Source organism: Euprymna scolopes, chromosome 3 (genome assembly GCF_053919585.1).
Source record: "Euprymna scolopes isolate OS-2025 chromosome 3, ASM5391958v1, whole genome shotgun sequence".
NCBI classification, from domain to species: Eukaryota; Metazoa; Mollusca; class Cephalopoda; order Sepiida; family Sepiolidae; genus Euprymna; species Euprymna scolopes.
Genome location: NC_136484.1, coordinates 89,403,279 through 89,416,732, shown reverse-complemented (window position 1 = coordinate 89,416,732; position 13,454 = coordinate 89,403,279). Strand labels below are relative to the sequence as shown.

Sequence of the window (13,454 nt, the reverse complement as noted above, 5' to 3'; positions counted from 1 at the left end):
CTGTATAATAAATTGCATTCTACAGAGATGATGGTGATGCTGCTACTGATGAAGTTGATGATATAGAAATCTCATCATATAACTGGAAACATTCTAGTTGATCATTTTTTAAGTGAAACAAATCTCCCAGGTGGTTATCTTTCAGGTAGAGTAAGTTTATTGCTTACTGCCCAACACGCCCCTATCAGAGAGTACTGATACAGCTGCCAAGGCAATTTTTAGTAGACCAGAGTGCTCCCCCTACAGGGGCGCCGGCTTAACTCTCCCCTACCTTTGTGTCATATCTTTGGTGCAAAGGAACTGAATAACACTTCCAGAAGACTGTCACTTAGAATTGATTATTACTTCAAACTTTATCTGTTTCAACATGTTAAATATTAAAATTTAATTCATAAAAAAAAGTTATGTTAAGCAATTATCTTGATGTTTTGGTTAATCTTCTCTCATCTTTTATTTTTTAGGACTTGGAGTAAATGGAGACTCACCATCATTGTCCCGTAGAACTCTTGACACCAGTTTTGAAGATAATGTGAGCAGAACTGGAAGCACAGTAGGATTGGTTCCCGAGAAGAAACCAAGAAAGCAACATCCACATCTGAGCACTTATCGCTCTAATGATCCGCCTCGAGGAAGAGGTGTGGGCAATAGAAATGAAGAGAGGACTGTCAACTTCGATCAGTTTAGGGTTATCGATGTCTGATGTGACATCCCCCCCTCTCACTATCGTTCAATCTGTGACAGTCAAATGCTTTCATAAAACTAAAAATAAAATGTAAAAGTTGAACAATCTACTGGCTGTAAATTTAGAAAAAGTTATCAAATTATGAACATTCCTACAAAATCAATGACTTATGTAATGCATCTGTGTTTATATCAAGTTAAAAATATTTCTGATATTTTCTACATTGTGATGGTGCTAAAGAAAATTCTACAATGCAAAATGTTGACATGAACCCACCAATATATATATATATATATATATATATATATATATATATATATATATATATATATATAACTTTTTAATGGTACAAAAACTATACAGTGCTTTGAAAATAATATATGAACAACCCTAGGGTCTCCTTTCACCAACAAACTCATCAGAAATTAATCGTTCATAAATCAAGAGATGCAAAAAAATGAATTTTTCGGGATATACGAGTAAAAAAAAAAGAACAACAAGAAAAGGTGAATGCAAATTCATGTAATATATATATATATATATATATATATATATATATATATATATATATATACACACACACACAATCATATAAAATATATGTACAATTGAGATGGAGGGGGTATGAGAACGATTAAAATATATCTCTGAGCAAGTCTTTAACAAATTTAACAAATTTTTTTTGTCGATAAAGAGAAGGCTTGCATGGAAAAATTGAGATTGACTCCAAAATCTTTAAAAAATTTTGAGAGTCAGCCCGATGCAATATTCTTAAACAGTCCATTTTATAGGCATTAGCACAAACTTGATTTTCAATTAGATGTTGGTCAATGGCAGGTTCCAAGGCAAAGGAGGAGCGAAAATGGATATCCCCAAGTATTTGCTCTTGCGTGACAATTTAATTCATTTTTTTTTTTTTGCATCCCTTGATATACCAACGATTAACTCTTGATGAGTTTGTTGGCGAAAGGGGCCTTTAGGTTTTTTACGTATATTAGTTTTAAAGCACTGTGTGTGTGTGTGTGGGTATATATATATATACCTGAAAATAATGGATTATATTGAAAATAGCTACCAAATTCTATCAAATAGTATTGTTTGCTTTTCCAAGTAGTGAGCGATCAAAGTGATCTACCATATTAAATTATTTGATTTTTGCAGATTTATCTTATTTTTACATTTCACAAATATTAATTTGCTTTTTGATTTTAAAATTCCAATCATAACTTTCAGAGATTTCTCTTCAACAATATTCTATATTGAATACGCCATTATTATGAATTGTAATATATTTCAATTTCTTATTGAATAAATACTATTTGATTTTATTTGTTTCTTACAAGGAAAAACATACCTTCCTCTCATCCAACTACTTACCCTACGTTCAGGTGGCAACAGTTTAATATTTGCAAAATAAAATATTTAAAAAAAAATATGCAAAAATCATATAGACAATCAGACAAAATTAGTCGATAAAATTCGGTAGTCATTTTGGAAGCTAACCACTTCAATATAACCAAATAATGAACAAGATATAAGAAAATAGAAAACAGATTCGCTACTGACAAACAGTAGAATATTTATGTTGTAAATTTCTCTCCAGTTTTTATTTATTCATCCTGTTGTTGTTATTATTATGTAAAAAATAAAGACATTTGAGATGCAATGAAAATATTACCAAATTGAATAATGTTAACAATCACACATAAAATTATTTGTTTCTCATTTTATTCGTTTATGAAAATATTTACTTCAGTATGATGATGATGATAATAATAATAATAATAATAATAATAATTATAATAGTAACAACAAAAACATAAATATATATCTTAAAAAGCAAACATGTGGGAAGATGAGTGAAAATTTTCTTCTTGTAAGATCGTTAAAATTTTGAAAGCCAAGCGTTTTTAATTAGATGTTCTGATCTCATCATTGGCTGTGACTTCACATCTAATTAAGAATTGAAATATTTTAGTCATATTTAGTAAACAATTCCTAAAAATTGTATTTAGTCATATCCCCCCCCCAAAAAAAAAAATATTAAAATCATAACATGTCTGCATTTAGTTTTAATATGAATTTGGTGCTCTATTAAAATATGGATTACTTTTTTTATCTCCTAAATGAGTTCATTAAATTGTGGCGTTTTGTGGATGCTGGACGGCCCCACTTCATAGATATATTATTGAATAAACAGATGCATGAAATAAGAAGCAAATCAAAGGCAATGTGTTTGAAATATCATTTATTTAATGTAAATCCAGAAAGGTTTGCTCCCAGTTGGATTGTATTCATAAGATGAGCATAAGAAAGTCTGAAAAGAGTGTGTGTGTGTGTGTGTGTGTGTGTGTGTGTGTGTGTGTGTGTGTGTGTGCAGACATTGAGAGAATGTGTCTCACATACCTTAAATTCTGTGTATGCATTAGGTGCACATGTGCCAAGTGAGTCCGAAAAGAAAATAGAGAATCGTTTTGTGTTTTGGCTTTTATACTCCCTAATTTAACACTCACTAGCATGGTGAAAAGGGAGATAATTACCTCTGAGCGCCCTCTGGTGTCTGCATATTTAGAAAGGTAGGTAATGCCATAAACTCATGTGAATAAGATTTAACTATAACAATAGAAGTTTGCCATTATCTTCTCTAAATGTGGTGTTGAATAGAAACAACTCTTCCTACCCACAGAAGGGACTTAAAATCACCTTAAACTAAAATAATATCAATGGAATAATGTTTTAAGCATGGAATAGAATGCAATGGCGATACTACTAGCTGAATATTGCATACTCTTTAAGGTAGCGGAGTAGGTAGTGATCATTTCCCAATCTTTTAGGAAGAAACTAAGTTATAAAGGAGTAATTTATCTATTGATTTTGGACAAAATCGATGTCAAATATAAAAAAGAAAAAACCAATAAAAGAAAATTGTAAGAAATAAAAATGTCATCTTTTTGATTGGCCTTTTTGTATAAATTATTAAATCAAACAAACTAGTAAAAGCCAAATTCACAAAGCTTTATTCAAAAGAAGCCTCAAACCTTCCAACCACAAGTTTGTATGATTTTTAACCATGGAGAAATTATTTGATTTGATAGCATATTAACACTATTAGATTTCAAACATAATTTATTTAACCGGTGTATATCGATGTTTAAACATTTATCATATGCTTTCATGCATACTACATTTATCTAAATCTTGTCTTTTTAAATCCTCTTACACTATACTCAGTTTCGTCCCCTTAACCTCCTCCTCCAGCCATTCCAAGCTTGTTCTCTCAGCTCCCACTACTCTTCTAGCAATCTCGCCCACTTAACTCCCTTTTTCTACACTTCTCCCAATCTTACCCCTTTAATTCCTTCCCTAACACTCTTCCCAGCTGTCTCCTTTAGTTTCCCTTAATGTCCTCCCAATCTCATCTCCTTAAATGCCTCTATGCTCCTATCAATCTCAACTCCCTTACTATCCTCCCAATCGCGTTGCCTTAACCTCCCCCCCCCACTACACTTCTATCAGTCTTGTCCCCTTAACTCTCATCTACATTCCTCCCAATTTTGTTTCTTTGACACATTTCCTAAAAGGTAGAAAAGCCACTGGTGGAATTAGTTATTCATTATGTATTTAATATTAAACAGAATAAGAAGCCATTGCAAGACGCCAGAGCATTTGAAGTTCATGGCCGTTTCTGTTATTAAATATTCCATCCTTTTAAATAAAGAAAATACATTTTGTATCTTTTGCTCCCTGTTTTTTTTTTTTTTTTTGGATCAAAAATGCCTCATTTACAACCCGACTGAGTTGTTTTTTATCTTCATGTAAGTGAAATAGTAATTAGATTTAAAATCAATTTTAATAAATAATTAATTTTATTCGATTTAGTCCTATTTTATGTCTAGTTTCATATCAATAATTTTCATTGTAATAGCAAGACTGCCTTTAACAAAATATAAAGTAGTATTTTAAAGAGAGAAAAAGAAATCTCAATTAATATATTTTTCAGGCTGACTTTGTCTTTCAATGTTATTACTTTATTTAAACCAGTTTTTATACTACATGCATTTATATCCAGTTTTTTTATTGATACATTCACAAAAATAATTTACATGATACATTTTTGTATCAGTTTATAGTTTATAAAAATGTTTGTCCTTTTATCGGTTTATAGAAATCCTATAAAAAGCTGATACTTTCTTTTTTATTTTTTATGCAAATATATTTCTGTTTTTTTTTTTTAATTTTTAATTAACTATCAGGATAACCAACCCAGGACGGGTATCCTGCTAGTTAATAATATAATTAATTCACCAAATAGAACAGCAGTATTTTTACTATTAAATTCAATATATATATATGCTACTAAAACGTATGTCTAGAATCCTTAATTAAATTTTTATCTAAATCCACTTTTCTTCTAGAAATATATTCAAAATTTAAAAGGGTCTTAATCGAAATTCCGTGCATGTTGCTTAATCGATGTTGAATGACTGTGGATCGAATTTTATGCAAATCAAAAAGAAATAGAATTTTCAAATCGTAGGCTGTGATCATATTACATTCCCCTCCCATTAATCCTTTAAAATGCTTCAAAGAAATTTAGGTGGTATTCATTTATCAAAATTGAAAATATTCAAATTTTCATGAAGGGTTCCCCGAACGGAATCCCTTTACCTACTTTGCATAAAACTAAGTTAAGCTAAATATAGCCCACATCACCCACTGTGACCCTTTGTAGCTGTGTTCTAAACCTTATAATGATGGTATAAATGATTTTTTTTTTAGTTTACCTTCTTCCCACAAACAGATGTATAAACATACACACATACATTTATGTATGTGGATATATCTTCATTAATAATAGTTTATTGTAATCAACTGCTATTGCAAGAGGGAAGGTTTTCACGAGTGTTTCAGAACTAACAATGAAAATATTCATATTATGTTTTTTTTTACGAATCTTAAATTTAGATAGTTAAAAAATGAGAATAATGTTTTTCTTTTATTTTTACTACATTTAAAAAATAAATGCAGCATTTTTTAAATTTCTCTTTTCTATTTTTACATCAGACAATAAAGGAAATTGTCCAATCTAAGACTGTGTTTGTTAGATAATTTAAAAAAAAGGCTTTAATCATAAAAACGCTTTTTGTTTTTAATTTTTTTTTTTTTTTTTTTTTTTTTGCAATTACAGGTTTCGTTTGTGTTTTTATTGTACTATAAAACTACTCACATCTGACCGTATTCTATATTTTTACAAAGCTACAATTCGCCTATTCATGGAGTATTGTTGCCACATTTGGAGCCTTTCCCTCTTAAACAGGGCCCAAAAAATAGTTTCGAATCTAATAGATCCTGCATTATCGGCCAAGCTCCAACTTCTGTCCATCGCTGCAATGTTGTATCCCTATGCGTGTTTTACAAGTATGTTAATGGAATGTGCTCTGATTAACTCATATAGCGCTTGTGTCCCCTCAACGTACATACGACTAACCCAACAAGTAGCAAAATCCCACTCCTTCACTGTTGTGGTCCCTGGATGCCGGAAAGAATGTTCTACTGTAATGGTTTCTTCTCTTGGACTGCTAGACTTTGGAATTCTCTTCACATTTCCTCTTCTCCCATTGTACTAACATTTAGAAATTTAAATGTAATGTGAACAGCCACCTTGCTTCTCAACTCTCCACAATCCTCTGTCAGACACGATTCGAAATAGTAACCTCTTACTTCCAAGTGGCAAAATGCCTTGTTTAGGGTGAAAAAAAAGTAAAAAAAAAAAAAATGTTGAAGAACGACTCGATGTATGCTAATTTGATTTTGAGTAGGATTAGGGGCAATACAAAAATGTTGAACAATTCTACGATACTCCAAAAAAAAAATCCTGTTTTTGAAAGTAAAAACTGATATTTTAAAATTCAAATCAAATTCTGCATGTTGTTTATCTCCAGGCCAAGGTACAAGATAAGGTGTGGTTTTTTAGGCCAAGCTATTAAGGTCTATAAAAAAAAATACCTCCACAGTTACGTCGACGATTAGCAATAAATCAGCTTTTCTCAAAGAGAAGGTAACATCTTTGAGGATTGAATTCCTAGAACTGAATAGAACCATACATCAGTTTGACAACAAGAAAACAGCAGTCGGATTGATTATATCATAGACAGCTGTTAATTAGAAGGCTCTAAAAACGTAGGAATATCTCGAGCTCATAAAAAAGAAAACAAGTGTATTATTTTGGAGATATTTGAAGTAGGATAGTCCCACCCCAGAGTAAATGTGGTATTGTGGTGACTGCAATGATTCTAGCTGAATGTAAGTTTTTTAAAATTTTATATAAATCTTGTTTTCGTTTTTGATCAATTGTAGAAAAGATGAAATAGTGATGGAATGTTTTTTAAAAAGTAAATATAAGATTTTCGGTTGACAGAAAGAATAATTAAAGTTAATGAAATCAGATGTGAAACTTGAAATATAAAAATATGGCTCACATGTTTGCAATAGTTACCAAATCCCATTTCAGTTTGTTTCATTTTACTTCAAAGTTCTCAGAAATCAGGAGGGAGGGGGGCTTTTCCTAGGGTCTAACATTTGATCTCTATATAGAATAAATAGATATTCGATTATACTAAGAGAGAAAAATCCACGTTGTCCTTGACGGTCGTACATCTAAACAATATGATATAAATGCGGGAGTGCCTCAGGGGTCTATCCTTGGACCTCTGTTAATCCTAATATTCATAAATGACCTCCCTGACAAAATTGTCTGTGAGATGGGTATATATGCTGATCACACCACGCTCTATAATAGACACGACAGGAAAATAAATGAACACATATCTAAAGAAATGGCAGAAACACTAGAGGATGATCTCCGGTCTGTAGTGGAATGGGGACAAAAATGGATGGTCACATTCAATGCTTCCAAGACTAAACTTGTTTCCTTCAATAAATACAAGAAACCTTCTCTACCACCAATAGCAATGGCCACTGACTCTTTATTTGAAAGTACATCTTTTAAACTCCTCGGCCTAACGTTCACGGGAAGCATGAGTTGGAACAATTACATTGAGAGTATTGCCAGAACCGCTGCGAAAAAGGTAGGTTCTCTCTACCGTGCTAGAAAACTACTAATGCCCGAAAGTATCCTATACCTTTATAAGGCCCCCATTCGCCCATGTATGGAGTATTGTTGTCATATTTGGGCTGGTGCGTCTGCTACAAGTCTCTCACTCCTAGACAAAGTTCAAAAGAGAGTTGCCAATCTGATAGGTCCTGAACTGTCATCTAAACTTCAGCCTCTGTCCATCGACGAAATGTTGCATCCCTCTGCCTATTCTACAAGTACTTTAACGGTGAATGCTCTGACGAACTGCAAGCACTTATTCCCCCTCGACGTAAATACCCCCCCGACAAACCCGAAAAGCAGCTAAATCCCACCCCTTCACAGTAGAGATGCCTAGATGTAAGAGAGCCTTCTATTCCAGTAGTTTCTTCCCCAGAACAGCTAGACTTTGGAATTCCTTTCCGGGTCCCTGCTTCCTCAACTGTACTGACATGCAGAAGTTCAAGTGTAACGTGAACTGACATCTTGCTGCCCAACTCCCTACACAGTACCCCTGATGCTTATGTCCCTGATAGTAGCCCCCTACAACAAAGTGTCAATGTGCTTTGTTTGGGGTGAAAATAAAATAAAAAAAATATATTAATATTTCCTCTTCCCAACTGGCCAGTTAAATATATTTTAATAAATCTTCCTTGTAGTCTCTTGGTCTTAATGGATCCCAGGACAAGAATTCATCTAGTCTGGTGGAGTATCCAGCTTAACGCTGTTACTATAAGCAACATTATTTGTAGAAAATGCACCATTCCTTGTATAAGTCACTGTGTATTAGCCATACCGAACAGATCTTATTTGGGTCGCGAATATTATGTGATTTGGAATATTTAGTAAGGGTTACTTATGGGGAAAAGTATCCTTAGGTCCTAACAAACTCCTTTACTAATACATCTTAGGCACTAGAGGGCAGTGTCTAGATGGCATTCAAGTTCTAGAGAACTTGAATGCCTACTAGACACTGACATTTCACTATTGATATTAAGAAATGAAAACTAAATTTTAGTAACACTCATGCAAATCAGGTTTTGATTCAAAAGAAAAATGATTTTATTTGTTTTTGTTTGTCTTTATATGTACGGCCTCAGTCTGTAAAAAATATCATTCACTGATTTTTTTTCTTTTGCAATTATCTTACGGTGACTTATAAACGCCATAATTAATATCTCTTTTTATTGGGTGCTGTTAACCAAAATTAGTATTTTTGGGCCTCCGTAGGTGAAAAAAGCACACATTCACTTATAAGTTTTTGCTGTTAAACGAAAAACCCAGTCGACCGATTTCTTTTTTTAATTCTCTTGATGAAATACAGGAGTTTTTGATTATTATATTTTATTTCTACTTTATCGAGTGAATTTTTTTTTAAATATCCAAAAATAGAAAACATTGAATGAAATTATCGTCAGCGTCCAGTATTTACTTGACAATATAAGCATATGAGCTTTCATTAAAAAAAAAATCAACGTTGTTTAAAAAAAAAAGGTTTTAAACTTCGGACTTTACAGGTAAATTTCCAAAAATCACTTCTTTTTTGTTTTGAATTAGAATATTTTATTTATTGATCTTTTATCTTCAATTTGTGATATATAAAACTTTGGTGAGTAAATTAATTATTTAAATTTTAATAGACATTTCAAAATGGGGGGGGTGAATTGAAACAAACGTTTGTCTAAAATATTATATTCAGTTTATTGGAAAGAGCATAAAATTTCACATTGACCCTGAAAATATCGTAAAAATTGAACCAATAGAAAAATTTTCATAGATTTTTAAAGTTTAAAAATTGAAAAAATTTTCACTCGTAAAATTCAATTGATTTCATACGTAAAAATAATGGCTGGTTGAACGCACACCGGCACTTTGTAAACAATGTTTTTTAAAAAATAAAAAATAATATTTCTATTGTTTTTTTAAACAACTTTAATAGTTTATTTTGGAAGTGTATTCCATAGAGAAAATAAACAACCCACTTTAAAAAGAGAAATTACGAGTTTTTTATATTTTATTTGCAGTTTTCTGTTAGGGGTGTTAAAAATTCCCCCCCAAATTCTGATACACCTATCCCTACGCTAAGACGCTATCACCATAATACCACATTCTTACCATGGAGTTTATCTACTTAAAATCTCCCCAGCGTATGTGTCGGCTTTATTTACAGAATCTGGAAAAAACAATTATTTACAAGTTAACAATATATATATATATATATATATATATATATATATATACAAACAAAAGGTTTTAAAAAAGAAAATAAATGAGGGATGAGATGATGAGGAGGGGGGCAAGCTAAAATACACCCAAAAAGAAAGATAAAAAGAACAACTAAACAAAATGCCTATGGGGGCGAGTTAGTAAGGGGTCCACCCAACCTAATTCTAAATATGGAACGCCCACTGTCTTCCAGTCTCGAAGGTTTAGCAAGCAGGTCGTTCCCTAGTGGGGAGTGGGGGACCTAGGGGCGATGTTTCGAAAACAAATTAGATGGGGGTGGGCAACATAGGGGATAGGCGGCGTCTTCCAAGATAAATGTACGTATAGGGGCAACAGACTGGGGATAAAACAAAGAGTGTACTGAGCATCTTTGGAAGCTCTACTAGTGCTGATAAAAAAAATAAAATCTGGGACAGGATCAACTTTCATACTTGCCCTAGTCTAGCACCTAATAAAGTATTTTCCACTCGAAGTAGTTACAGACCTAACTAACCTACTCTAAGAAAACTTTGCTCGGGCTAGGTTCCATAGAACCTTAGCACCGCCTGACCAACATCACTAGGATGGGAAAACAAACTCAAACCTAGCGCCTCGTCGGATGTACAAGCTAGTGTTGTGCACCTATTTCCTATCAAAGTGTATGTGATGTAATCTTTTCCAATCGCATCTGATCTTTACTTTAAGCATTAGCTTAAAGTAAGTGACCAGATCCTAATCAGAAACAGATTCAACCCCATAAACAATGTTAAGACGTGTAACCTACGTCACTAGCTTAGCTACTGCTAGGATCGTGAGAAACACCAACCGTTTCTCCCCAGTAAATGGCAGATCCATATTGTCGACGACGTGTGCCAAATCAAGTGGCGCCAACCACTTGGGGTCGATGTGAGCCATTACCTCTCCGATGTACTCCCAGAGCCTCCGAACTCAGCTGCAAAGAAAAAAGGTGTGATCCCTTGTTTTATCTTCATCCTCCTCGCAGCAGGGGCATAAGGGGAACATATTCATCCCTACTGCAGTCCCTGGCAAGCACGCCAAAAAGTGGTAGCGCATTCCAGACAAGCCTCCATGTCAATGAAAATTCAGAATTATTTAAAAAGCTTCTGGCTGGTGCCCAATTCCACTGGGAGAGGACATCCTCCCTCGACATGTATAGCCGCTCAACCAACAGATCTTTTGTGATCCCCACCACTAAATTCCAATATAGCCTGCTCCTAGGTCATGCAAGGTCACTGGACCTCAGCAATGCCCTAAGGGCAGCTCGGCATTTGGAGAGGAACCGCGATTCCCCCACCAGTCTTCTGTGACCTTCAGTGGCAGGGGTGGATATGAGCTGTGGAAAAGCTTGCTCCATAGCTGGTACCCAGTGTAATTCCTCAAGCAGTGTCCGACTCAGGGACACCAACCTTTCTGCGTACTTGTGTCAGCCGTCTCCAACAAGGAGGCATTCAACTTCCACTACCCAGCCAACCTAGGCCTATTACCTACTCTCAAACGGGTCATTACTAGTTTATGGTACTTGAATGGGAGGCCCTATTTGGTTGCTATGCCCATATCTCCCTCCTCAGGTGATCCAGATGGAACCTATCAACAAGGTTGCACGAGGCCATCAGATCAGACAAACTGCTTTCACACCTCCCCGACCCTCTACCTCCCCCCACCTTATCTATCTTGGGGTCCAGGATGGCATTCCAGTCCCCCAATAAAACTACCCACTCCAGACCCGCTGATAGAAACACTTCCACATGCTGAAAAAAGGAAACCCTCTCCACAGCGATATTGGGCATGTAAACAGCCAAAATCTGGAACTTACCGCTTTTAACAGCAACATCGACCACGACCAGCCTTCCATGAGCGCCCGTGCGGACTACAGTAACTGTTGCAGATAGGGTGCAACTTACTAGCACAGAAACCCCATGGCTATTGGGATTGCCATATGCTGAATAAACATCAAAGTTGTTCACCAGCACATCACAATCCTCGGACCCAACAAAGTGGGTCTCCTGTATTGCAGCTATATCTACCTCAAGGGCCACGAGATCCTTCAGCACGTGAGCAGCCTTGCTTCGGGATCTCATGCCCCTCGCATTCGAACAAGCTAGGTTCAAGTTCATTGTGTCCCTAACTAGTAATATTTGCCTATAACAGGTCTAAATGATCGGTGGTAAGGACGCCAAAGGACTGGCCGATACTGCCAGTCAACAGCTCAGATGCAGGCTGACAATCTCAAGCCAGTCCTCCCACGTCCAGGGGGAACGTTAGTGTTAAAGCTCTATAAAGCTTTTTTTTTGCTGAAGCGGCAGTCTGTCCCTGCTTTAATGCTAGCCACTCCACCTTCTTCAGGGGGCTATTCTCTGGTTGTTCCTTTCTTATAGCCACCAGTTCCATCAATTGGGCCTTCTTCAAGGGCTGCTCTTGTTTTCTGGGGCTGTTATTCGCCGACTTTACTGACGTTGGCTTTTTTCCCCCAAATCTTTCCTTGTGACGAGGGATTTTGCATTGCCTACTGGTGTTGGAACTCGCCATTCCCCTACTGGGGTTTCTTTGGAATATTTTGCTCAGGCTGCTCTTTCTTCTTCTGGCGTGGTTGCCTTTTTTTTTTTTTACACAGTGATCACAACTTATCAAGGCCCGGAAGCCACTCAGGGATAAGGGTTATTGCAAGTACATTACGTTAGTGTGGAGATTTGATGAAGTGTTTACTTAAGGGGGCGGTTCATTAGGAATTTGTTAACGTTGAACTTGAAGACATCCAAGTTGTAGTCCGGTGGGAAGCAGGCAGACGGAACAGAGTTCCACAGGCGTGCAGTTCTAAGAAAGAAGCTCTGTTCATGGAATCCGCGTTTTGATTTAGGCACAGATATAGAGTGGGGGAAATTTTTCACAGTGGATTCAGCTAGACGGGTGTTTTTTGTGAAAGATTGGCGAGGGGGGACCAGAGATTGAAGTTCAGACGAGCACCTGCCATGGAAATAACGATAAAACAAGGATAGGCTTGCAACGTCTCATCTGTGGGAGAGAGGTTGCAGGGTAGAGAAAAGGGCATCCCCCACTAAGCAACGAAGTCTATTTTGTACTCTGTCAAGCAGGATAGGCTGTTTTTAGCAGCTCCTGCCCAGATATGGCAACAGTATTCCATCCTTGGACGTACTTGGCTTTTATATAGATAGAGAATTGCATCAGTAGTGAGATATCTTCTGGAGCGGTAGAAGGATCCCACCATGCCTTTACTGTCTCTTGCGTTATCCCAAACAGACTTTTCCTTGCAAAAGCCCATGGGTTCAGATAATCCTCCAGCACCTCTTGCGACAATGGTTCATCCTCCTAGGGGTTGCTCAGCGTGACCATTTCTCTCTGCGGTGACAGCCACTCGGGGGTGCCGCTGGTTGGAATGGACTCTGAGAGCGAGTCCGCAGCTGCTGGTACTGGGGTACTACCGGGTGTGGTACCCCT

The 13,454-nt window shown here is 35.8% G+C and overlaps 1 protein-coding gene across 2 annotated transcripts in view; it reads left to right on the top strand.

Moving 5' to 3' along the window:
* LOC145257268 (phospholipid-transporting ATPase ABCA1-like) overlaps window positions 1–5,772 on the top strand; it is a 379,489-nt gene extending 373,717 nt beyond the window's left edge. Inside the window, exon 48 of one of the 2 annotated variants that reach the window (XM_080115647.1) lies at window positions 462–5,772. In XM_080115647.1, the coding sequence (XP_079971773.1) occupies window positions 462–700 (239 nt within the window). In that variant the 3' untranslated portion in view covers window positions 701–5,772. The remainder of the gene's footprint in view (window positions 1–461) is intronic. The other variant, XM_080115648.1, reaches the window with a different exon arrangement.
* Window positions 5,773–13,454: the final 7,682 nt, after the last annotated feature.